General features: G+C 49.4%; 2 protein-coding genes across 4 annotated transcripts in view; both read left to right on the top strand.

Moving 5' to 3' along the window:
• RSRC1 (arginine and serine rich coiled-coil 1) overlaps nt 1–1,609 on the top strand; it is a 99,797-nt gene extending 98,188 nt beyond the window's left edge. For both annotated transcript variants that reach the window (XM_066556545.1, XM_066556546.1), the window contains one exon: nt 124–1,609. In XM_066556545.1, coding sequence (XP_066412642.1) covers nt 124–216 — 93 coding nt within the window. In that variant the 3' untranslated portion in view covers nt 217–1,609. The remainder of the gene's footprint in view (nt 1–123) is intronic.
• Nucleotides 1,610–9,971: 8,362 nt separating this feature from the next.
• Nucleotides 9,972–23,279, top strand: MLF1 (myeloid leukemia factor 1). Of its 2 annotated transcripts, XM_066556493.1 has the most exons (8): nt 9,972–10,079; nt 14,501–14,675; nt 17,995–18,039; nt 18,820–18,909; nt 19,228–19,356; nt 20,813–20,972; nt 21,220–21,352; nt 21,493–23,279. In XM_066556493.1, exons 1-8 carry the CDS (start codon nt 10,033–10,035, stop codon nt 21,593–21,595), a joined length of 882 nt encoding a protein of 293 aa, XP_066412590.1. In that variant the 5' UTR covers nt 9,972–10,032; the 3' UTR covers nt 21,596–23,279. The 2 variants fall into 2 exon arrangements, with proteins under 2 accessions (XP_066412590.1, XP_066412591.1); XM_066556494.1 differs by lacking the exon at nt 17,995–18,039.
• The last annotated feature ends 952 nt before the right edge of the window (nt 23,280–24,231 follow it).

The following is a 24,231-nucleotide window of genomic DNA, read 5'->3' as shown; positions in this document are numbered from 1 at the left end:
TTGGGCTCACCTTTGTCTCTGACCCCCCTGAGCTTTTCCTGGGGGCCTGAGGCAGTGCTGGGTGCTCCAGGAGATGGTCACAGACCCAGAGTTTCTGACTGTGCCCTTTCCTCCCCGTGGCAGCTGTTCATGGAGAAGGCAGAGGCTGAGGAGAAGTGGTTCCAGAGGCTGGTGGCTCTGCGCCAGGAGAGGCTGATGGGGAGCCCCGTGGCCTGACAGCCCCCAGGAGCATCCCAGGCCCTTCCCTCACTCCGGGAGCTCCACACTCAGCTCCTCTTCTTGTCTCCTAGAGGAGATTTCAGCGAGCTGGGCAGGCAGGGAGGGTTTCACCTGGAAAACCAGGAATCTTCTGTCCTGCTCCACCTGGAGAGTCAAGAATGTTCTTGCCCTGCTCCACTTGGATAACTGGGAATGTTCTGTCCTGGTTCCCCTGCATAACCAGGAATGTTCTGCCCTGCTCCACCTGGATACCTGGGAATCTTTTGTACTGGTTCCCCTGAATAACCAGCAATGTCCTGCCCTGGTTCTCTCCAAACTCAGTGCTGGAGATGGGCAGGGCAGCACAGCTGGGAGAATTTCCTTTTTTTGGAGGGAATTCCTCAGGTGAAGAACACCTGGCAGCCCATGAAATATCATTTTATCCCTCCCAATGAAATACCATTTTATCCCTCCCAACCCAGAAAGTTTCATGGAGCCAGGCAGGAACTGGGAGCTGAGGGCTGGGCCAGTGAGGGATGTGTGGAGCCATCCCTGTCCTGCAGCTGGAGAGGATCCAGGCTCCATCCCTGTCATCCCCTCCTCCTGAGGGAATCCTGTCCCTGGATGTGTTCATCCCTCTGCTCCCAGTTCCTCACTCTGGGGGAAATGCTCCACGTTTCCTTGAGCATCTGCCACTACTGCAACTCCAGATGGGGAATTTTATCAACTGATCATTTCTGTAATTACCAAATGATGGAATTATCACACACCTGCTTCTGGGCAGGGGCTGTTCCCAGCCCATGGAGCTCCCTTGGGCCAGCTGGGACTTTCCAATAATCAAAGTTTAGTCCGAACATCTGAATTTAGCCTGGACAAACTTCCACAAAAATCTGCCCATCATCCATCTAAGTGCAGGGAGTCAACCCAATCAAATCAATAAAACACAAAAGTGTTTCTTCAGCAAAGCTGGGAGGAAATGGTCACATCAGGAGAGGAGAAAACTGAGCCCCAGCTCTGGAGTGCTCCTGGAACTGCCCTGCACCAGCATTCCCTTGGGAAGCTGCTTTTGGCATTTTTCCTCCTGGTTCTCAGATCTGTGGTGATAAAAAATGGAGGCTGACTCTGCAGATGGACTTTGGTTGTTTTATTTTGTATTTTAGATCCTGGATGTAAAATGAAAATGTATTGGATTTGCATTCTGACATTTTTACTTCCTTTATGAAGTGTTAGTTTGACTTTTATCCTGCATCAAAATATTCCAAGACCTTGTCTGCAGGAAAAAGTGGGAAAAAATTTGTTTCCCTTGTTTCATTTCAGCATTTTTAAATGGTAATATTTGTCATTGCTGCGTTTTCTCATCACCTTTTATGTTTCTTTCATAGAAAATAAAAACTGTTTGATGTCCATGGAAGGTCAAGGTGTAAATTCCTCTTTTCATGCATTGTGTTGGATAATTTTGGTGCTTTTATTTGATGTAAAATGATTCCTTCTATTGGCAGCCCTGTAGAATATTAAAAAATGTTACAATAGGCTGTAAATAGATTTACAATAGGATGTAAATAGTAGAGTTAGTTTATTTATTTATTGTTTATTAATCAACATCTAAATTTGCTGGAGGAGAGTTGGGAGCAAGAGCTGGAAAGAAAATGGAAATAACATTTAGATAATTTAAATAAGTTAAAATCAATAAATTAAAATAATTAAAATAAAATAAATTAATAAATTTTTAAATGTTTAGATAACATTTAAATACATTACCTAAATATTTAGATAGCATTAAAAACATTACATAAATTTAAATTTAGGTAATTTAAATAACATTTAGAAAATTTAGCTGAATTATTCCAGACACCACTGGAAACATGGAGCAAATCAGGATAAAGTTGTTTTTTATCATTCCAGAAGCAGCTCAGTGATCAGACTGTCCATGAATTCCTCAGGATTGTGCTCTTTCCATGGAATAACAACTTGGGTGTTGCCTCAGGGGGGTCATTGAAGGGGGATTTTTCTGGTTTCTTACCCTGGCAGTCCCTCCCTGGCTGGGAGTGCTCAGGGTGGTGCCAGCAGTGCCAGCCCTGCAGGGACCCTGCCAGAGGGGTCCCTGCTCCATGGGGGCTCCCACGGCCCTGGCAGAGCCCTCAGCACTTGAGGTGGGTGGTGTTTGCTGGGGTCCCCAGAGCCTGCAGAGCTCCAGCCTCCATTCCCACCAGGAAAGGTCCCTGCTCCTCATCCCTCAGCAGCTGCACTGTGGGATCACTGCCTGCTGAGGAGCTGGGGGTGCTTTTTAGCTGGTTTCAAATAATCTCTTTGTTGTTGGTACGTTATTTCAGGAGGATTTTGCTGCTCAGATGATGCTGTCCAAGAAAGCCCTCCTGGCCAGGAGATCAGATGTTGCTCCTCCTGCTCCAGTCACTCCAGCAGGGCAGCACTGGGTGAGCCCAGGGCCTCTGCCCAGCTGTAACCCAAACCCAGCCCTCTGCATGATGACAGTTTTCCATTTGGCAGCTTACAAGGAGGGAGTTATTTTTAGTGGGGATCCTTGAACTCCAGAAACCTTTGTGAGGAGGGATCAGCTGGAACCTGGGGCTGAACCCAGGGCTGGGGGGACTCCTCAGCTTGAAAGTGATACAGACCCTAAAACCACAATGAACCGGGGTTGCAAATACTCCCCCCTTGTAGTTTGGACTCAGGGCAGCCCTGCCTGGTTGGTGTTTCCCAGCTTGGACACAGAGCAGCAGTGGCTGGGCTGGGAATGGCTCAGTGGCCCCGAGTCCCTCTGGAATTGCCACACAGGGGACGCTGCTGGCTCCTCTTCCTGGGAGGAAGGAGAGGGCAGGGAGGTGCTCCCAGCCCAGCTCCCACATTCCAGGGGCTCTGCTCCCATCCCACAACAAATCTGGAGCTGCTGGAGAGAGCCCAGAGGGTTCCAGGAGCTGCTGCAGGGCTGGAGCCCCTCTGGAGCCAGGCTGGGGCACCTGGGGGGGCTCACCTGGAGAGGAGAAGCTCCAGGGAGAGCTCAGAGCCCCTGGCAGGGCCTGAAGGGGCTCCAGGAGAGCTGCAGAGGGACTGGGGACAAGGATGGAGGGACAGGAGCCAGGGAATGGCTGCCAGTGCCAGAGGGCAGGGATGGGTGGGAGATTGGGAATTGGGAATTCCTGGCTGGGATGGGATTCCCAGAGCAGCTGGGGCTGCCCCTGCATCCCTGGCAGTGCCCAAGGCCAGGCTGGACACTGGGCTGGGAGCACCTGGGGCAGTGGGAGGTGTCCCTGCCATGGATGGGATGAGAATTAAATGATCTTTAAGTTCCTTCCCACCCAAAGCATTCCATGGTTCTCTGATTCTGTACCAGTGAATTTTAACAGTATTTTGTTAGAAATTCTTGTTGTCTTATTTCAGGCCTTGTACAAATTCCTGAACTGGGCAACTGGGAGCTGAAGAGATATTTAAATCAAATATTCATGTCCATGTTCTTACACATCTCCCTGCAGTCCTTTCTTTTATGTGTCATTTACCAACAATTTATCAGCAGCTGCCTTGGCAGAAGCTGATGTCACCTCTGGACTGAAATCAGCTCTGGAACAGCACAGTCCAAAGGCCTCTCCCACTAAAAATCCATTGAAACCTCTGGAAACTGCAGAGCAGCTCTGAGCCCACCTGGAAGGGAGCAGCAGCTGCAGGGGTGAGGACATTTCTCATTTCTGCCAATCCGTGGGAAATGGAAACAGGAGCTGCTGGGGATGGAGCCCTGCTGGCCTGAGCCCTCTCAGGTTTCCTTCAACCTTGCTCCTGACATTGCTGGGCAGAGAATGGAGCAGGGCCCCAGGTGCTCCCATTTCTCCCAAAATAGTTGGGAAATCCCTATTTTTACTAATTGTGCTGTTTCTCACTAGCTGGGTAAGCAGAGCTAAATGTTTGGACGTTTGGGGCTGCAAGAAATGTAATTAAGAAGTAATTGTGTAATAAAAGCTGAGTTTTTCTCCAGTGAGCAGTGAAACCTCTCCTGGCTGCTGAGAGCTGACAATTTATCCCTGCCCTGCCTGTGCAATCAGCCAGAACCTGAGCTGGGAACTCGATGTTGTGATAACTTGTACCCTCAGCTTGTCCAGGACTAATTGGAACATGGGATTAATGGGATCTGCTGAAGCAGCAGGAGGCATTTTTAGCTGCAGCCACAACCAGCCTGAGGCAGGAGAGCCCTTTGGAACAAACACAGCATGGCCTGAACTGGGCACGGGCTTTAAACGGGGACTGAAGGTGCCTTCACCTGGTGCCAGTCCCAGGAAAACTTGGATTGGGATCCCTCTGGAAAAGGGCTCCTGGAAGCCCCAAATAAATCAAGCAGCTCCTGCTGCCCAGGTGAGATTTTTAATCTGTTCTGCATTTTTGTCTGATTTTCCAGCTTGAGGCTGTGGCCAAGCCTGGGCTCAGTTCTGATGACCTCCACCATTAACCTGAGCCAGATTTTCCTGTGACAAACCTCCAAAATGCCAGCCCAAATCCCAGAGCTCTGCTCCTGCTGCCTCTCCAGCTTTGCAGAGGAATCGGGGCTCCCCACAGGTGCTGCTGTCCCTGATGTGCTGCTGAGGGAAGCCCCAAAATCCAGGTGGTTTTCCCTCTTCCCCCACTGCTGGGGCTGAGGCTGGAGCAGGAATTTGTCCCTCCCTTGCAGTGGCACAGAGGAGTTGCCAGGATTTAAGGAATAACCCTGGCATCCCACACAAGGTGTTCAAACACCTTTTGGTGACTTGGGAATGCAAAATGAAAGAGAATTCCCTGTGCTTCCAAAGGCTTTGTCCATCCCCAGTGACTGATGGATGGCAGCAGAGCCCGTCTGGACAAATCCTAGTGGGATCAAATCCTGGAGTCAGGGATGGAGCTCCCACTGCAGCCAGCTCCTGGAGTTTGGGAAGGATGTTTCTGTGCCTCAGCTTTTACTCTGCTAAACAAAACCAAGAGGATAAAGTCACAAAATCAGGGCTGATTGAAGAAATGCTGGCTCATAGGGTGGGAAATGAAGGTCAGGGATTCATTAAAGCCCAAACCTCAGCGACTCTCCCCACTGGATCATTGCTGTAGAGATGTTTGAAAAGCAACATCCCAGAACTTCTCACAGAACCAAAAAGCTTCTCCTGGCTCTCTTGGGGATGAGCTGGGATGGCAGTGAAGTGCCAGGCCCTGGCTGCCTGTGTCACATCCAGCTCCTGGGGACGCTCTGGATGTTCCTTACCCAACACCCAGCCTGGGGGAGTCCTGAGGGGGACACCAAGGAGCCATCCCAGCCACCCAGCCTGGCAATCCCTGCAGGTATTTCGTACTCAGATTGGTGACTTGCTTTGGTTTTTGTGCCAATTCTCAGCCTCCTCAGAGAAACACACCCAAAATCCCATTTCCCACTTTGCTGAGACCTTCTGGGCATGGCAGGCTCGGGATGGCCCCGGCACACCCCGAGGGTCCCTCCTGCTCCCAGAGGGACCTGCTGCCCTCCAGCATTGTTCATTAGCTCATCCCTAATTGCCAGGCTCTCCTCTGTGTGGGTGAGGGAGCTGGGCTGCCCTGAGCTATAAAAGGGAGGCATCAGCAGCCTGCACGAGCTGCTGACAGCTCTATTTATAGCCCAACCCAGGCCCCAAAATGTGTTTCTTCCCCTTTTTTGGTGCTGCAAGTTCAGGGTTAGGAGTTCCTGCAGGCAGGAGTTCCTCCTGCAGCCTCCAAGTGACTCCTTTTATCAGCTGCAGACACACAAGGGCAGTTTTTAGGGATATTTCCTAATTATGCACAAAGAGAGGACATGGGGAGGTTTTCTGTCACAAGTTGTTGGGTGGGAAATGGAAAAAGTTGGAATAATAGTAAAAGAAAGTGAATTTTTTTTCTGTAGAAAGGAGGAATTGTCTTTCCCTGGTTTGCATCTTATATAAAATAGGGTTCAACTTATCCAGGTAAGGCTGACAGCTTAGTCCTGAACAGGTATTTTATATTTCATCAGAACAAAACCACCCATGGTCAACACTTGGCTCTGACTGCTCCATTTCCCTCGTTAGGGTAATTAATTCCCCAACTTTTAAACCTTGTCTGACCCAGCATCTTTGGAGGAGACTCACAGGATTCAGATTGGATTTCAACAGAAAAATCTGCTGATAATGAGCTGAGGACAAATAATTCTTTCTTTCCTCTTGGTTTCTTCTTCGTGTGTACAAACCAGGTATTTCCTTTGAAATTTGCTGTTCAATTTCCATCTGTATTTCTGTTTTAAAGAAGGGAACCTTGTCATTTAGTTCTAATGATGAATGAATTTCAGTCTGGCCCTCAGGGAGGGCTCTGGCTCCAGTTCTCCCAGCCCAGTTTGGCACTTTTCCCATTCTAACACAAGTGCAGGAATGCAATTTTCACCTCCAAGTGTTAAAGCTGCTTCAAAATAATCCTTTGGATTAATAGAGGAATTAGAGGGGATGATTTCCCAGAAAGGCAGAAATATTCCTGTGTTTTTCAGCAGTTCACCAAGTGTTTCCCACAGGTTTTTGTGTATTTTATATAAAAAGTTGATCACAATCAGGGTCTTTTTTTGGGCATCACCAGAATTGATTTTTACTCTGGGGGAAACAGAAAACACAAACCCAAACTGGTGGGAGGGAAACCTCTCAGCATGAGGAGTGCAGGGGAACTCAGGGGTTGGAAGGAAATGTTTGGGGCAGGAACCTAAACAAGGATCTTTGGAATGGAGAGAGAACAAGGGAATTACAAATACCAACACACATCAATGTGGCAAAATGACCCTCTGTTCTGGCTGAAAGTGCTCCAGAAAGCTCTGAAGTCTGGAGCAGATTTAAATAGTCCTATCACCAAAATGAATAAGAATTAAGAAGGTAAATTAATTCCTAAGGGAAATCACTGTAGATCTCATTAGCTCAGGAACAAGATACCTTAAAACTTTTAATTAAAGATAATATTTACTGCAAATGAATAAGAGTTGGCAGGTTTCAGCAGAAACCATAATCTCATTTATGCAAAGTTTTCTTCTATTAAGGCAGACATCATTAATCTCATTGGAGATGCCCTCCAGCCTGGCAGAGCTGCAGCACGAGGAGTTCCTCACAGAACTCTTTTAATCTGCACAAAGGAGCTGCAGCTGCAGCAGCCCCAGACCTGGAGAAGGGCTGAGCAATTAAAGAGATCTCTGTGCAAACACAGCCCTGCATCCCTGGCACCCAGCATCCCATAATGAGCTCCTTCCTACAGCTGCAAAGGGAACAACCTCTGCAGCCTCATCCCCCAGATCCTGCACGGGATCCAGGGAAATGGGGAATTAGCAACCCCTGCAGCCTCATCCCTCAGATCCTGCACAGAATCCAGGGATATGAGGAATTAACAACCCCTGCAGCCTCATCCCTGGGTTCCTGCACAGAATCCTGGAAAATGGAAAAGGAACAACCCCTGCAGCCCCATCCCTCAGATCCTTACAGAATCCAGGGAAATGGGGAATTAACAACCTCTGCAGCCTCATCCTTCAGATCCTGCACAGGATCCAGGAGAAATGGGGAATTAGCAACCCCTGCAGCCTCATCCTTCAAATCCTGCACAGGATCCTGGAAAATGGGAAAGGAACAACCCCTGCAGCCTCATCCCTCAGATCCTGCACAGAATCCAGGGAAATGGGACAGGAACAACCACTGCAGCCTCATCCCTCAGATCCTTACAGAATCCAGGGAAATGAGGAATTAACAACCCCTGCAGCCTCATCTTTCAAATCATTACAGTCTCCAGGAAAATGGGGAATTAGCAACCCCTGCAGCCTCATCCCTGGGTTCCTGCACAGGATCCAGGGCTGGAGCTGCTCTGGCTGGGAGATTCCATCCCTGGGAGTCACAGTGGGCACAAGATGAACCAGGGGAGTGTGGGTGATGTGGAGGGCTGGGAACAGCTGTGGGAAAGTTCCACATCCCCGTCCCAGGGGTAGAAATAATTTCTTTTTTCATGGCTGAGTTGAGGGAATCATGGAATGGTTTGGGTTGGGAGGGATCTTCAAGATCCACCTGGATGGGCAGGGACACCTCCCACTGCCCCAGGTGCTCCCAGCCCCAGTGTCCAGCCTGGCCTTGGGCACTGCCAGGGATGCAGGGGCAGCCCCAGCTGCTCTGGGAATCCCATCCCAGCCCTCCCCACCCTCCAGGGAACAACTCCTTCCCAAAATCCCACCCAAACCTGCCCCTGGCAGTGGGAATTCATTCCCTGTGTCCTGCCCCTACTCAGATTCCCTGCAGGAAACATGCCTGGGATGACCATTGGGATTAGAAGGGCCTGGAGTGTTTCCATGGCAGTCAGGAGAGGAGATCCTTGTTCCATCAGGATCCATCCATGCAGGGACATCAGAGGGGAATGAACTGAGGCTGCAGCACTGCTGCAGATCGCAGCAACCAGGTGATTCTGCTCTCAGCTGCTGGAATTCCCTCAGATCCCAGGGTCTGGGATTCACTCCAGGCGGGAATGCTTCTGGGCAGGGAATGCTGGGCAGGGCCAGGGTCACCCTGATGCCTTCAGCTTTTGTATTTCCCAGATTCTGCACTGCATTCTAGCAGTGGATAACTCTGAGCTCCACACACAGTGCCAGCAGCTCTGCTCACAGCCCAGGCACACAGAACAATCCCTGTCCAGCCCCAGAGCCAAGGACAGCGCTGCAGCTTCAGCCCAAACACTGCAAACAGCAGGGAATGGAGGGGAGAAACTGGGAGGGTGGGACTGCACAACCTGGAGCTGGAATTGGACAATGAACCCAACATGGAAAGGGACCAAAACTTATAAAAGTGTGAGAGCTTGTGACTCGGGGTCCATCTTGTGTGTAGCCTCAGCTGGGCTCTGTCACTGCCCAAGCTGTGTCCTGTAAAGGCCTTTTAATAAATCCCTGCTTTATTCCTTTATCATTTCCAGCCTCTGTTCCAGGTGCTCTCTTACAGGAATTGAACCCAGGTGAGCTCTGGGGATGAGAGAGCAGCAAATGAACCAGCTCAGGGAGGCAGCTCTGCCTCTGCTGGGCTTCTTACCACCAAATCTCCTGTCAGTTGGGATGGGTTTCATTGCTCACACACAGAACTCTTGAAACAAACTTCATTTCAAGCCACACACGGAATATTACAAGTATTTTAGTAACTTCAACCTCTGCACTGCAGTTACTCAAAGATTCTAGAATTATTTAAAACTGCTCTGAAGGTAAAGTTTGTTCACAGTAAAAATGCCCCAAGCAGTGTTTGTAGCATAGTGATTAAATCATTTACAGTGGTCATTTACTAATGACTTATCAATATTCTGATTAGCAGGGCATCCCGCCCTCCTCACGCTGGATCCCTGCAATAGGCGCTCCTGGTCCCTCACCGCAGCCTCTCGCTGCTGTCCCACGTTCCGCAGTTTCCAGCGGCCGGGAGGAGGCCGTAGCTTTATTTTACTGCCATCTACTGGAAAAAAATGAATTTTTTCTCAAATCGCCGAGGAGCGGGACGCGCCGCAGCCCCGCTGGGGCCGGGCCTGTCCCCGCCTCGCACTCCCCAGGACCGGGGCGCAGCCCGTGGCAGAGCGGGGTTGCGGGAGGGGCTGTGATTCCCGTGATTCCCGCATTTCCCGAATTTCGGGAATTTCCGGAACTTTCCCGATTCCCGGGACCCCTCTGGAGCGGCGGCCCCGCGGTCGCCATAGCAACGGCGGCGCGGGGGGAGCCCCGCCCCTCGCGGCGCACCGGCCAATGGGAACGGCCGGGTGGGGTCACGTGCGTGGGTGGGGCGGAGCGGTGCGCGGCGCGGTGAGGAGGGGCCGCGCGGGGCTGGGGGCGCGCAGAGCGCAGCGGCCGCCGCCATGTTCGGGGGGCTCGGGAGGTGCTTCGAGGACGATCCCTTCTTCAGGTGAGGGGCGGGCGGCTGCGGGGCACGGCGGTGAGGCGGAGGGGGACCGGCCGAGAGTGGGCTGAGGCGGTGGTGGGCTCCGACGGGCCGGTCTGGGTCTAGAAGCGGGCGGGCGGGGTGGGTGTGTGGGATCGACCGTGGGCTGAGGCAGCTTCGGGGGTCGGTGCTGATTAAAGGGGTCGGAGCAGGTGGAAGGATCGGGATCCGTGCGGGTTAAAGGGACCAGGGCAGGTGGAAGGACCGGGATCGGGGCGGGTTGAAGGGACCGGGGCAGGTATAACGACCAGGGCGGGTTACGGGGTCGGTGCCGGTGCCGGAGCCGCTGTCGGGGCCGTTGGGCCGCCCGTGTGTCCCGGCCGGTACCGCCCGTGCCCCCTAAAGCCGTGCGGGGGTTAAACGTCCTCAGCGAGGTTCCACAGCGGGGAGCTGAGTTTGCCTCCCCTCTGAGCAGGGAAGGGTTTAATCCACATTTCGCACAGAGGAAATCTTCACCTCCTTGCCGGAGATCCTGGAGTTTGTTTGCTCTTCGGGTCCCTGAGTACAGGTTGTGAGCAGTGCAGCTCATCCGGCTTGATGTGCGTGTTTTTAATGAATCGCTCAGCCACAGCCTGCGTCTGGACTCTTCTCAGTGCCAGCACTGCTTAGAGCACCAGGTGTCCTTCAATTACAACTTTGCCGACGCGTGTGTGAGAGCACTGATGGCAAATTGTCTCCCTGTGCTCGTTTCCCGAGGGGATGGCGCTGCTTTACCCCAGCAGATTGGGTTTTTATCCCCTGGGAGGCACAGGTAGTTCAGAGAAGCTGTGGTGCCACGTCCCTGGAATTGTTCAAGGTTGGATGGGCCTGGAGCAGCCTGGGGTGGTGGAAGGTGTCCCTGCCCATGCAGGGGGTTTGACAGGACCATCTTCTAGGTCCTTTCCAAGCCAAACCATTCTGTGATTCTGTTTCCATACCGTGAGCACAGTGGTGGCTCCTGTCTGTGAACTCAAGTCAGGGCCCAGTTTATTCCCTGTGGAAATCTCCTTTTGCCACAAATATCAGTAGTGAGAGATGCAGGTGCTTCTCCCCTCAGCCAGAGCTGCTGAATTACCTGCTCTGGCCCCATTTCATGTCTTTGGTCAGAAACTGTGATTTGTAGTGGATGAAAATGGGATCAGAGCATGCTGAGGAGCATCAATAATTATTTTAAATCTTAGAAAAAAACTCTCAGGAATTTAATTAGCAGCTGGGATAAGGGGCGGGTGAGGAAGGGAGCAGCAGGCCTGTGATGTGGTTTGTTGTCTGCATCTCCTGGTTACTGGGAGCTCTGGCTGGGGCTGCTTAAAGGAGAATCTCCTGCTGAGCTACAGCACATTCCAGGAGAATTCCCAAAGCACTCTTGGTTTCTAGGAATATTCCTGCTGTTAGAACAGTTTGTGAGCTCTGTGCGGGAAACTTCGTATGCAGATCCTCTGCATGAAATTAAAGTAATAATAGAAATTATGTCTTGTTTGAAATAACAATTGCTTATTTACTAATTTATTCCTTGTTATTGTAGCCACAAGGATTGCAGGAGGTGGAGGCAGGGAGTGTGTGTGAAACACGAGCTGGAAATTGAGACTCATTTTCTCAGCACTGTCCTGTCAGTCTGCTTTGCATACAGTGGAGGAAATGAGCTGATTACCTCAGATAAGATTAGCTCCAAAATGGAGTCCTAATGAGCTCCAGCTGCCTCATAAGGAGAGAGTTTGGTGCTGGACTGGAAATAGTGCCTGGGTTGGAGCCCCTGTGGAGCAGCTGTCCCAGGGAGGCAGCAGTCAGTCACTCACCCAAAGGTGCAGGGCCAGGCTGGGCTCCATCCCTGACACCCTGCCCAGGTGCAGGGGCTGGGTTTGCCCTGCCAGCTGCACACTCTGGGTTTGATTCCCTTCAGTTTGTTGTGCCAGGTGTTCTCTCCAGGGGGAATCTGCAGCTGCAGCCTTACATAACTTCCTGAGTGGGGGAAAAATCTAATATTTCCATCTAATAGCTAATAAAAAGAAGCACATCTAATACAAAATACAATTTACAGAAGTACTAAGTGGGGTTTGTTGTTCTAGGACTGATTTTTCATGCACTGAGGTAAGCAGTAACGTTATACTTGTGTGTTTAATGTCAGGTGAGGGTCAGCTTAATACATATTAGACAAAATTCTGTTACTGCAGAGTGCTGGAAGAATAAATGTGTGAATTGTTTGTCTCCATCCAGAATTTAATTTTAAAAATAATTTAGTGTTCAACACGTGAAGGGCACAGATGTGGTGTGCAAAGCCCTGTGAACCCCTCACTTTCTCCTCATCACTTCTATGCTATAACAAAAATCTCAGCCTTCTCATCAAAAGTATCTTCTTCCCCCCCCCAAAAAAAGTCATATTTAAGTCAATAATTGCTAAATTAGTGTCCTACACCACCTGCTCTCCCATGAAATCTGTGCTTGGAGCAGGGATCTTCAAATCCTGCAGGTCCCCTGCAGGGGCTGTGCCTTGTTCAGTACATCTGTGTCTGTCAGGGTGAGCTCCTCCTCTTGGAATTCTGGCTTGGGTTTCAGTCATTGGAACCACCAAGGTTTAATTCCTTGGAAACTTTGGAGCCACCATTGGAACCACCAAGATTTAATTCCTTGGAAACTTTGGAACCACCAAGGTTTAATTCCATATGGATTTTCTGTTCCCTTCCCATTGGTTTTACCTTACTCCAGATCACACCAAAATTGGGGTGTTTCTTTTGGGGCTTGATACATTAATTCTTTTTATTAATTACTCCCTAAAGTTTGGAATTGAGGGCCTTTTCTTCTGTTCCCAAGGCTGCCATTCCTCAGTTTGTGTCTGATTTCTGTCCCTGGTACCAAGGAGCTCTCTGTGTGTGATAACCAAACCTCTCTGGGGTTTGGGATCTGCTGCCATGGTGCACATCCCGAGGTGGTGCTGGTGGGATTCCTGCCCTTGGCTCATGCCAGCACTTTTTCCATCTGTTCTTCATCCTGGGCTGGGTGAGCTCCTTATCAGCCAGGACTGGAGGAGCCAAGGCTGGGGAGCAGAGCAGGGGCTGCTCCATGGCATCACTAAAACATTTTCTGGGCTGAGTTTAAGTCTGGGTATAGCTTAAAGGGATATTTTTGTGTTGAAAAAAAAAAAATCCTATTTCAAAATAATTCCAACCTCATGTTCGTCTTTTTCACTTGAAAGGGAAAAAAAATAAATGTTAAGTGTGACTTTGGCACAAGATCAAAGCAGCCACGTGATGTGGGAGCTGCTTTTTGTGGGGCTGGAGATAAGGGGTGGGAGCAGCAAAGCTGGGCAGGCGATAACTGAGCTGGGAAGAGTCAGGAGCAGCCTGGAGCCTTTCCTGTGAGATGGCCCAGGAAAGGCTCTGCTGTCCTGGAGGGCGTGGGGAGTGCCAGGAGTTGAGGGGAAGGAGGATGAGGAGCTGGGAAGTGACTGTTCATGGCAATAAAGTGTTTGCAGTGGAGTAGCAAGGAGGAAGATGAGAGGAAGGAGGAAATGAAGCAGGGTCATTTGTGTGGGAAGTGTTCATTTGCAGCCTGGCCTCAGGCAGCAGCACTGCTCATACCCTGCACTTCAGAAAAATCCCTGCTTTGCTCCTCTTTGGGCCTTCATCAGGGCTTGTCCAGCTTGCAGAGTTAGGGCAGTTGAGGAAGGTTTTCCCTGCCAGCCAAGCTTTGGAAATACCAGTGGAGTTCTGCACCAGTGGAGGAGGGGGAAAATAAGAGGAAAAGAAAAAAGCAGTGAGAGTCTCCTTCCTAAGCACAGGAAAGAGATCCAGTGGGAACGGGATTTGTGGAGAGGGAAGGCACAGGTGCAGCAGTGGGTGACTGTAGGAGATGGAACTGGCCTGAATATAGGGGATAATGGGTATTTTTGAGCATGTGGGACAGGGAGAAGGAAAAGTAGGATGGGAACTGCCAGCAGGATAAATCTGAGGGATGAGGGGGGATCCAGTGGGACATGAGGAGTTCAGTGCATAGGACTGTGCTAAGCTTTGGAGGATGAAGGGGGAAAACTTAAAATAAATTATTTTCTTGTTAGGTGTTGGTGGTGAAAATAGTGATAAATAAAATATGAGCCAGTTTATGGTTCTGGCAGGTATTAAACACAGGCTGGAGTGAAAGGAGAACAGCCTTTCTGCAGCTAAGGATGGATATTTCTAGAGAAGATGAGGAAAGAGGAATAAAAGGAGAGAAAATAGATCTCAAACGCCCAACCTGAGAGATGGGAATGGAAGAGGAAACCAGAGTTTATCAGGAATGGGAGATTGCCCGGTTGGGTCCTATTAAAGTAAAACATTTGGATAAAAACCCCCTATGGAACATTAAAGAACAGAGTTTGAACTGTCCTGGAGCCGTTGTCCATGAGCTGCAATAACCAGTGCCTCTCTGGCGTGCAGGGATCCCATTGCTGCCCACCATGAGCACATGAGGCAGGTGATGAGGAACTTCTCGGAGCCCTTTGGGCAGGAGCCGCTCCTGAGCCTCCCGCAGGGAGGGGAGAGACCGGCGGAGAGGAGAGCGGGCGGCAGAGCCCGGCAGGACTCGCAGGTGGCCGCCAGGGGCCCCCGTGGGGTAAGTGATGACCGGGGCTCGGGGGCTGCTCTGGGACGGGCATTGCCGGGAACAGCCCTGGCTGTGCCCCTAGAACGGGCATTTCCTTGGGAACAGCCCTGGCTGTGCTCTGGGACGGGCATTGCCGGGAACAGCCCTGGCTGTGCTCTGGAACGGGCAAACAGCCCTGGCTGTGCTCCTGGAACGGGCATTCCTGGGGAACAGCCCTGGCTGTGCTCTGGAACGGGCAAACAGCCCTGGCTGTGCCCCTGGAACGGGCATTCCTGGGGAACAGCCCTGGCTGTGCTCTGGAACGGGCATTTCCTTAGGAACAGCCCTGGCTGTGCTCTGGGACGGGCAAACAGCCCTGGCTGTGCCCCTGGAACGGGCATTTCCTTGGGAACAGCCCTGGCTGTGCTCTGGAACGGGCATTTCCTTGGGAACAGCCCTGGCTGTGCTCTGGGATGGGCATTTCTGGGGAACAGCCCTGGCTGTGCTCTGGGACGGGCATTCCTGGGGAACAGCCCTGGCTGTGCTCTGGGACGGGCATTTCCTTAGGAACAGCCCTGGCTGTGCTCTGGGACGGGCATTCCTTGGGAACAGCCCTGGCTGTGCTCTGGGACGGGCAAACAGCCCTGGCTGTGCCCCTGGAACGGGCATTCCTGGGGAACAGCCCTGGCTGTGCTCTGGAACGGGCATTTCCTTGGGAACAGCCCTGGCTGTGCCCCTGGAACAGGCATTCCTTGGGAACAGCCCTGGCTGTGCTCTGGGATGGGCATTGCCGGGAACAGCCCTGGCTGTGCCCCTAGAACGGGCATTCCTTGGGAACAGCCCTGGCTGTGCTCCTGGGATGGGCAAACAGCCCTGGCTGTGCCCCTGGAACGGGCATTTCCTTGGGAACAGCCCTGGCTGTGCCTGGAACGGGCATTTCCTTGGGAACAGCCCTGGCTGTGCTGTAGAATGGGCATTTCCTTGGGAACAGCCCTGGCTGTGCTGCTGTGCTCTGGAACGGGCAAACAGCCCTGCCTCTGCTCCTGGAGCCCCCTTCATCTCTTGCATCACTCAGGGAAATGTAAGGGTTCCTCTTTCTGTTGGTTCCCTCATGGCACGTCCCTTATCTCTGCTGAACATCTGTCTGGGTGTACTGATCACTGAACAGATATTTAATGAACAAACTGATCACTTATGCAGTGCTTGCTTTCATAAATATAATACATTAAATGTAAATATAATACATTAAATATTTCTGTTAGAGAAGGGCACTGAAAATGTCCCACATATTCTCTACATGTGTTTCCTTTTCCTGTTAGCTTAAAAAGGTGCCTGGTTGTGGCTGCCCTATCCCTGGAAGTGTTCAAGGCCAGGTTCTGTCCAGGTCCCTTCCAGCCCAGCCCATTCCAGAATTCCATGATATATTTGTGCATTTCAGTCCCTTGTGTGCAGCTGTTTCAGTTTGATTTCCACAAGCCTGGGTTTCACCATCTCAGGAATATCCATCCATGAATTTTAAACCCTGTTTCAGCTTTGCAGCTGGCAATAAACACTTCATGCTCTGAATTTGGGCTGACTGTTAATATTCTCTCAGATACAAACTTGTAAGAATTAAAGCTCAGGGAAATTTGTGTGGAATTCAGTATTTCTGTGTGTCACCAAGTGAAACTGGTGGTCTCTGTTTAACTGAAGTGTTTTTTCAGCTCTGGGCATGCAGGACCATCATATCTAAGCCTTATCTAGAGCTTATTTATAGAGGATGAACGTTGGGAGCTGGTTCCTCTCCCTGCAGATACTCAGCAGCTGCCTCCCTGTTGCTTTCATGCTTCCCCCTGGATTTGCAGAGACTGTTGAAGAAAGGCAGGTGACAGGGGCTGGTGGCCAGGCCAGAGCTGGAACTGAGCCTGTCACCTGCAGCTCCAGAGGGGAGCTGGCACATTCCTTCCCCTGCTCATCCAGTTCCTGGCAAATATAGAAACTGCATCTAATTAGGGCAGCATCCTTCCTCTGCTGATCCTGAGGCTTGGATCAGTGGTGCCTGAAGCCACATCAGAGCTTTTCCTTTAGAGACAGAACCTGTCAGAGCTCAGGGCTTGTGTCCCTGTTCTGCAGTGAGGGACAAAGGTGAGGCCCAAACCCTTTATCTGTGGCTGCAGCAAAGTGGCAGCTACAGGAGCTCTGTGCTAAAAGAGTTCCACAGCTGCCAGACCCTCCCCAGGTCCCTCTGATGTTCTCCTGTTCACTGAAGAGCTGTCAGATCTCACACCAGACTCAGCACTTGCTGCTTTGCCTTGTCATCTCAAACTGCTGCTCCACCAAGGACTGAGACCTTTAAAATTACATTTTATATAGGAAAAGGTGGAGCTTTGCTGCCATGTCAAAATACACTTCATTCAAATTACTGACACTAATTAGTAATGTCGTAATTCTGTGTTTAATTAAATTGCAGCATGCCTAAAACTGCTTTGAAAAGAACCAAATTATTGGGACAACACAAGGAGTGCCACTGTAGGATTCAAATTTAAAACTGCTTTTCCTTTCTCCAGCAGGTTTGTAGTTCAGTTTTTAGGGAAGGAGGAACGAGCTAAAACATATTAAGAGATGCTGTTAATTGAGTTTTTTGATATCTGATTATCCTGTATATCAAGCAAATGTTTAACAGCTTTTAGTGGCTTTTTAGTGTTATAGAACAGAGTTTACAAGCTTTGTATGCCTAATAACTCTTACTGGTGAGGACTTGATATCGAGAGGAAAAAAAAATATTATTTACAGCTCTGCCTAATCTGACAGAAACCTGAAGAATTCCTAAAGCTATTCCAGACCTGGAGAATTGCCTTTTTTCCATTAAAGTTCCTGCCAGGGGCTGGGTCCTTCTGGCACCCCTTATCTGACTCTCCAGTCTGGCTTTCCTGGAAACACCCTGTGCTTCCCAGGATCTCACTGCCCTGCCATGCAGGAATCCTCAGTATCAGTGGGATCATTTGTTGTTTGTTGATTTTAATCAGCTTTCAGTGCTGCCTGAGTGGAATGGAGCATTGCAGGGTGGGGCCTGAAGTGTGAAATCAGCACAAAGGTTCTTGTGGGGTGCAGATGTGTGCCAAGCTCTAAGTACTTTTCACACACTCTTATCAATGTTTATTAGATGTGGTGCCAGTTATCATTTTCTAATATCATCAGTATAAATATATTATTTCCACATACCCAGGGATTAATTGATTAATTAATTAATTACCAAGGCCCTCCTGAGTGATTTTGATTAGATGAGAAATGTTTCATGTAATCTGCTTCATATAAAAGTAATTTCTGCTGTTCCTGATAATAATTCCAGATGTCACTCCTTTTTTTCCAGGCCACCAGCTTCTCCCTCATGCCCTTTGCAGGTTTTAGGAGAGGGGTTAGTATCCCTGGAGTAGCTCCTGTGTAAGCTGTGTGTAAGCAAAGCATGGCAGAGGCTGAGCTCTGTGCTTGCATCCCGCTTTTGGTGCTGTTCTCAGTTTGGGAATGAGAAAATCCAGGGAAAAAATCCTTCCTGGGGCACTGACCTGTGGATATGGGTGGGATAATCCCTGGGGAAGCTGCAAACCTTGAGTGCTGCTGGAGAATGCAGCCCCTGGGGATGGGCTTGGGGTGGTTTCCAGCTGTGCCTTGGGCTCTGCAATATCCTGCTCAATATCCATCATCTGTCCAGAGCTCTTGCCCAGAGGATTCCAATTTCTTGTACTCAAAAAATAAGTTGAAGATTTTCTGTCCTTTAATTTTCTTCTTTTCGAGCTTAAATGCAGCTTTAATTTTGCAACATTGAAATACATAACTCTGGAAATGAATTTATTGAAATTTAAACCCTGAAGAGTCATACAGGACTTTCAGAGCAGAAGTTGGTGAGGTTTATGATTGGATACTTGAATATCCAGTGAACGTTTTTGTTAAATAAACTCATTTTTTGTCCAGTTTGACATCTGAGTGACAAATCTTCCACTTTCATCTTCCCAATATTTCCATCTGAGTCCAACTCCCTCAATGTCCTTTTGAAAAGGTGCATTTTGGCTTGTCTGTGTGTGAAGTGCATTCTGAAAAGCTTTTTGAGTTAAAATGCATGTGAAAACCAGCTCCAGGACTGGGAGAGTTGAGACTGTTTGAACTGGAGTCTTTTTTTTTTTTTTTTTCCTTTTTTTAGTGGGATGCAGATTTTATGGATCCATTTTCTGCAATGGACAGGATGATGTCAAACATGAGGAACAACATGCTGGAAATGCACAGGAAATTCGTGAGTTCTTTTGAAAATCATTCTGGAATTTATTGCACTGGAGAGTGCCAGTTATTGCAAATATTCCTCAGAAAATAATGCCAAGAAAAATGGGATTACTCTCAAGGAGATAGTAAGAATTAAAGAGGTTTTTGCCTAGATTATATTATTATATTGTGTTTATAATTTTTCTTTATTCTTTGAAGATAAAACTGAAGTTTTATGTGGTTATAAAGGAGAGTTAATTTTGTGAAGGGATATTTTCCATAATAAAATAATAAGGAATAACTCTCAGCCACAAGTTTTAAGTTGCAGTAATGCGCCAGCCTTGCTTTGTAGGATGACCTGTCCATCCAGCCCGAGGGACACAGTTTCAGCTCCTCCTCCATGGTGACCTATTCCAGAGTGGGGGATGAACCTCCCAAAGTTTTCCAAGCCACGAGCCAGACGCGCACGGCTCCGGGAGGGGTGAGTGCTGCAGGAGCTGGGCCCTGCCCAGGGTGCAGGTGCAGCACACCACAGCAGTGTCTGCAGACTCCTGGGATTTACAGACTCCTGCCATCACTGAGCTTGCCTTGAGTCCATCTGTGCCCAGTCCCCACCTTGTCACTGTGCCACCTCCAGGCATGGGCACCCCAAACCTCCCTGGGAGCCCCTTCCAATGGTTATTCGCCCTTTCCATGGGGAAATTCCTGCTGATGTCCCACTGAGCCTGCCCTGGCCCAGCCTGAGGCTGTTTCCTCTCCTCCTGTCCCTGTTCCCTGGGAGCAGAGCCTGACCCCCCTACACACCCTTGACTGCACAAAGAAAATTCAGGGATTGAGGAAAACACAGGGCTCTCCAACCCTGCTCTGTGTTAAAGGTCTGATTTCCTCCCTGTAATTTTGTGTTCTAAGTACACCCCAAAATAAATTACAGTCCCATCCAAGGCTGGGAAAACAGAGCACAGAGCAGCAATTTTCCAGTGCCCTTCTCTTTGCTGTAATGAATCCTTTTCCTGTCCACTTAAACTCCAGGAGAGGCACTGATTTATGCAACCCCTGCCTTGAGAGCACCCCTTTGGCCAGACACTTACATAACCCTGAGCTGCAGCTCCCTTGCAGCTGTTGTGTCTAATCCTGCTGGGAACTGGGAGTGGGAATGTGAACCTGGCCCGGGCCATGAAAGCCTAGACAGGATCCCTAAAGGCCGTGGGCAGGATTGGCTGGGAATGTGTCCCAGCTCCAGCACAGCCCTTATCACAAGGCTGCTAATAATAGCCCAGGACACTGATAAGGGCCAGCCTGCCTTCCAAGCCAGTCAGCACCACAGCCCAGTAACTGGTTGTTCCTCATGCTGGGAATTTTGGCATCAGGTGTTGCTCTTCTGTTGCCAAGGAGAATGTTGGAACCTTGGCTCTGTAGCATTTTTAAACTCAGGGGTTTTTCCCCAATAATTAATACCCAGTTAAAAAACCTGAGGTGTTGTTTCATCTTCCTCTCTGGTGGCCGAAGGAAAATAGGCTTGATTTGTGTTTTGTTGGTGTGTTCACAGCTAGCACAGGAAATGAGAGAATTGGAGAAGGCTGGAAAACTTGACTTTTGTAAAGGAAAGATATAAAATTATTGGGGGAGGATTTAACCCTTTGCATGGGCCTGGAGTGCCAGGACAAGTGGGAATGACTTCACTGCAGAGAGCAGGGGTGGATGGGCTATTGGAAGGGAATTCTTCCAGGGAAGCTGGGGCTGCCCCTGGATCCCTGGCAGTGCCCAAGGCCAGGTTGGACATTTGGGACAGTGGGAGGTGTCCCTGCCATGGCAGGGGTGGCACTGGGTGGGCTTTAAGGTCCCTTACAACCCAAACCATCCTGGGATTCTGTGAACTCTTTTTACCTCATTTTTAGTTGGAAGGACACTCAGTTCCCTTTTTTTTTTTTTTATAACAGGTTAAAGAAACAAGAAAAGCACTGAAGGATTCTGAAAGTGGTGTGGAGAAAATATCTGTTGGTCACCACATCCAGGATCGGGCTCATGTCATCAGAAGATCCAAGAACTCCAAGACTGGGGATGAGGAGATGAACCAAGAATTCATCAACCTGGATGAATGTAGGTCTTTTTAGGCAGCTAATGAGCTTTACAGTGTTTCACACTCTGATTTGGAAGTTCCAGCTTGAGATATCTTAAAAGGACCTTTAAATCCAAATTCTCTTTTACATATCCCCCAAAACAGTTGTAGGCCATGTGGAGAATTGTGGATGACAAAGCTTAAAATCGCTACCCAAACCCCCTAATAGTCATTAATTTTTTTTTTCCCTCTTAATGAACATTTCAAATAAATGTGTCTGTTTTCCAGCTGAGGCTGGCACCTTTGATGAGGAGTGGCAGAGGGAGATCATGAAGTTCAGGCCTTGCCGAAGCAGAGCAGCTGTGGAAGCTTCAAGGTCCAGGAGTGCCCATTACAGCCCCAGGGAAGGTGGATCAAGAAGGTAAAACCAGTTCCCTGCAGGATAAGGAAATTCCAGCAGCAGAAAGAAAATCCAGTTCTGGAGCAATGTTCCAAGGGGAACTGCAGGTTTTATTCCTCCTGTTTCCATGGAGATTGTGACCATTGCTGTTCTTTTTCCAGAGAGAAGCCACTTGGAGCTCCAGGATCCAGGGTGCCCAGGGATTCCTTGGAGGCTCTCAGTGTGAAAGGAACTCCTGTCCCCCTGAAGGGCTCCAGGAATTAACTGTCCCCATTCCCTGGGACAGAGGTTCCCTGGAGCAGATGAATGGTGCTCAGTGCTCGTGTCCATAAAAATACACCTGGATTTGTGACCAATCTCTGCTCTGTGTTGTGCCTTTGCTCCTCCTGCTTCTCGGTGTCCTCAGCTCCTCAGTGAATTCCAGCCCAACAACTTTCTGCCTAAAAGCACTTTATGGAACATCTCCAAGCCTGGTCAAACCAGCTTGGATTTGCAGAGCTGTTCTGCTCCAGCTGCACCAATCTCAGGCTTTACTAAGCCTGGTACTGCAGCTCCTCCTTCCCACTCTGAGTTGCACAGAAAGCAAATTTCCTTTATTTTAGGTTGCTGAAATAATTACTGATTTTCTAGGTTAATTAATAGAACTTGAATACAGTCTAAAGCACTACTTTAAAATCATATTATAAATTGTTACAGAACCCCTACACTCACCGTGGTGTAACATAAAATTAGAGGAAATACTGAAATATGCCAATACTTTACATTTATCAGAGTTTTTATGTTAATAAGCTGTGCTTGCACCTCATTTCCTGTGCCTGAACTGTCAACTTTGTATTCCTGATCCTTTGTTTCCTGTGGAGTTAGCCCATCATTTTCCATTTTGAGGATTGTCTGTAGTATTTAATTACTGTAATTATCCTGTAGTAATATCAGTGTCCTGAGATCAGCTGCAACTAGGAATTACTCATGGGAAAAATACACGGGAGAAATGAGTTTAACTGGAATGATTTCACCATTTCTTGTGTTGTAAAGAGCCCTGGATACAGGAACCCCTTTCCTTTCTGTGTTCTTTGTGTTTTACTCAGAGTAGAATGACCCTAAATCTACATTTGATAGGAGTTTAGAAGAGCCAGCAGTGCCTGAGAGTAGGAAAATCCTGGGATTCCAGGTGTTCAGTCCCTGTACTGTTCTACCATGCAGAATTTTCCCTGTGGTGTAGCAGAAAGAATTTCTGTAAATTAAATAATATAAATTAATAACACTAAAGCTTTACATAAATTCAAGGCTCCATTATAATGTAGCCTTTAAATTACTGTTTGTATGAGAAAATAGGGTTTAATAAGTTAAGGGTAATATTTGTTTGGCCAAAAAGCCTCTAAATCATATTTAATCTTCCTGCAGTTTCCCCAGGTTATTTAATTTTAATTAATTAATGTTTATTAATGTGCAAACCCAATCAGCAGCACTGCTGTTGAGCTCTGAAAAGGGAAGGACTGTTATTTTCTTGTGGTCTCTTCCTGCATTAGAGAAGTATCAGTGGCAATAAGTTGATGTGATCAATATTAATGGCAATAATTGGACCCTTTAATGAGCTGTGGGGGTCAGGGGGGTTGGACACCCCTTAAAGTCAGAGCTCAACCCAGGGACTCATTTTCCATCCACTGGAGACAACGTGGATTCTGCAATTAATTTATGAGATAATCTTCTCAGTAATTAACAGCAACAATCTTGGAGAGCTGCTGCTGTTAAATTGAAAATTCACCTGATAACTCTGGTTTTTGTGTGAAATGAAACAAGCACATCCTGGGTTTGAAGTGACAGTGGGAAGAGGTGAATATTCCTCCAGATCCCTTTGCTACACCAAGACTGTTCTCCAATGTAAGGCACAAGTTGTGCTCTGTAAAAGCATCTGAAACTGCAATTCTTTAATAAAGTTATTTATTATTTATGGGGTTTGTTGGTTTATTCTACACCGCAGAGGGACTTGTGCCTTATTTAGTGTGGGCTGCTTTGAAACAGTTCAGGGAAGGAACGCTGGGCTCTGGGAGGTGTCCCTGCCCATGGAGGGGTGGAATGGGATGGGATTCAGCAGAACCACTCCGGCGTTCTCTGGAAATCCCTCCGTTTCCAGAGGTGACCGTGCGTTTTCCACAGAAAATAAAAGCTTGATGGAACCAAACAGTACGGAGAGGGCCTCTTTCTCTGTTTCAGAGCTGCTCCAGATAGTAATTTTGAATCAAGAGTCGATTTTAACAGCGTGTTCGAAATGGGTGCCAGTGCCCCATCCCAGCCTTGTGTTCCCTTTTCCCGGCACTTCAGCCCCCGGCCCAGGGAGCGCCGCTCTCCAGTTGTTTCTAATTCCCAAACTCCTGGGCTGTGACCCCGATGCGGGCTCTGTCCCGCTCCATGGTTTGGCTGAAATTCGCCCCTTTCGGGCCGCACTCGGAGAATTCCGCACTCCGGGAACCCCCACGGCTGGCCCAGGATCGCTCCCGGGGAGGGACCAGCCCGAGGGCGCTCCGGGATGGGCTCGGTGCGAGCCTCCCCTCTCCGTCCGCCCTCAGAGCCGCTCCCTGAGGGGCCCGTGAGGGGCCGGGCAGTGAGAGCCTCCCCTCTCCACGCCGCCCCTGGGGCTCACGCCGCAGCCGGAGGAGCCCGTGAGGGGCCGGGCAGTGAGAGCCTCCCCTCTCCATCCGCCCTCGGGGCTCCCGCCCGGGGACGCTCTCTGAGGAGCCCGTGAGAGGCCGGGCGGTGAGAGCCTCCCCTCTCCATCCGCCCTCGGGGCTCCCGCCCGGGGACGCTCTCTGAGGAGCCCGTGAGAGGCCGGGCGGTGAGAGCCTCCCCTCTCCATCCGCCCTCGGGGCTCCCGCCCGGCGCCGCTCCGTGAGGGGCCGGGGGAA

Source organism: Molothrus aeneus, chromosome 10 (assembly GCF_037042795.1).
Source record: "Molothrus aeneus isolate 106 chromosome 10, BPBGC_Maene_1.0, whole genome shotgun sequence".
Classification (NCBI taxonomy): domain Eukaryota; kingdom Metazoa; phylum Chordata; class Aves; order Passeriformes; family Icteridae; genus Molothrus; species Molothrus aeneus.
The sequence above is the reverse complement of the archived record's forward strand: the minus strand, read 5'-3'. Positions and strand labels throughout refer to the sequence as shown.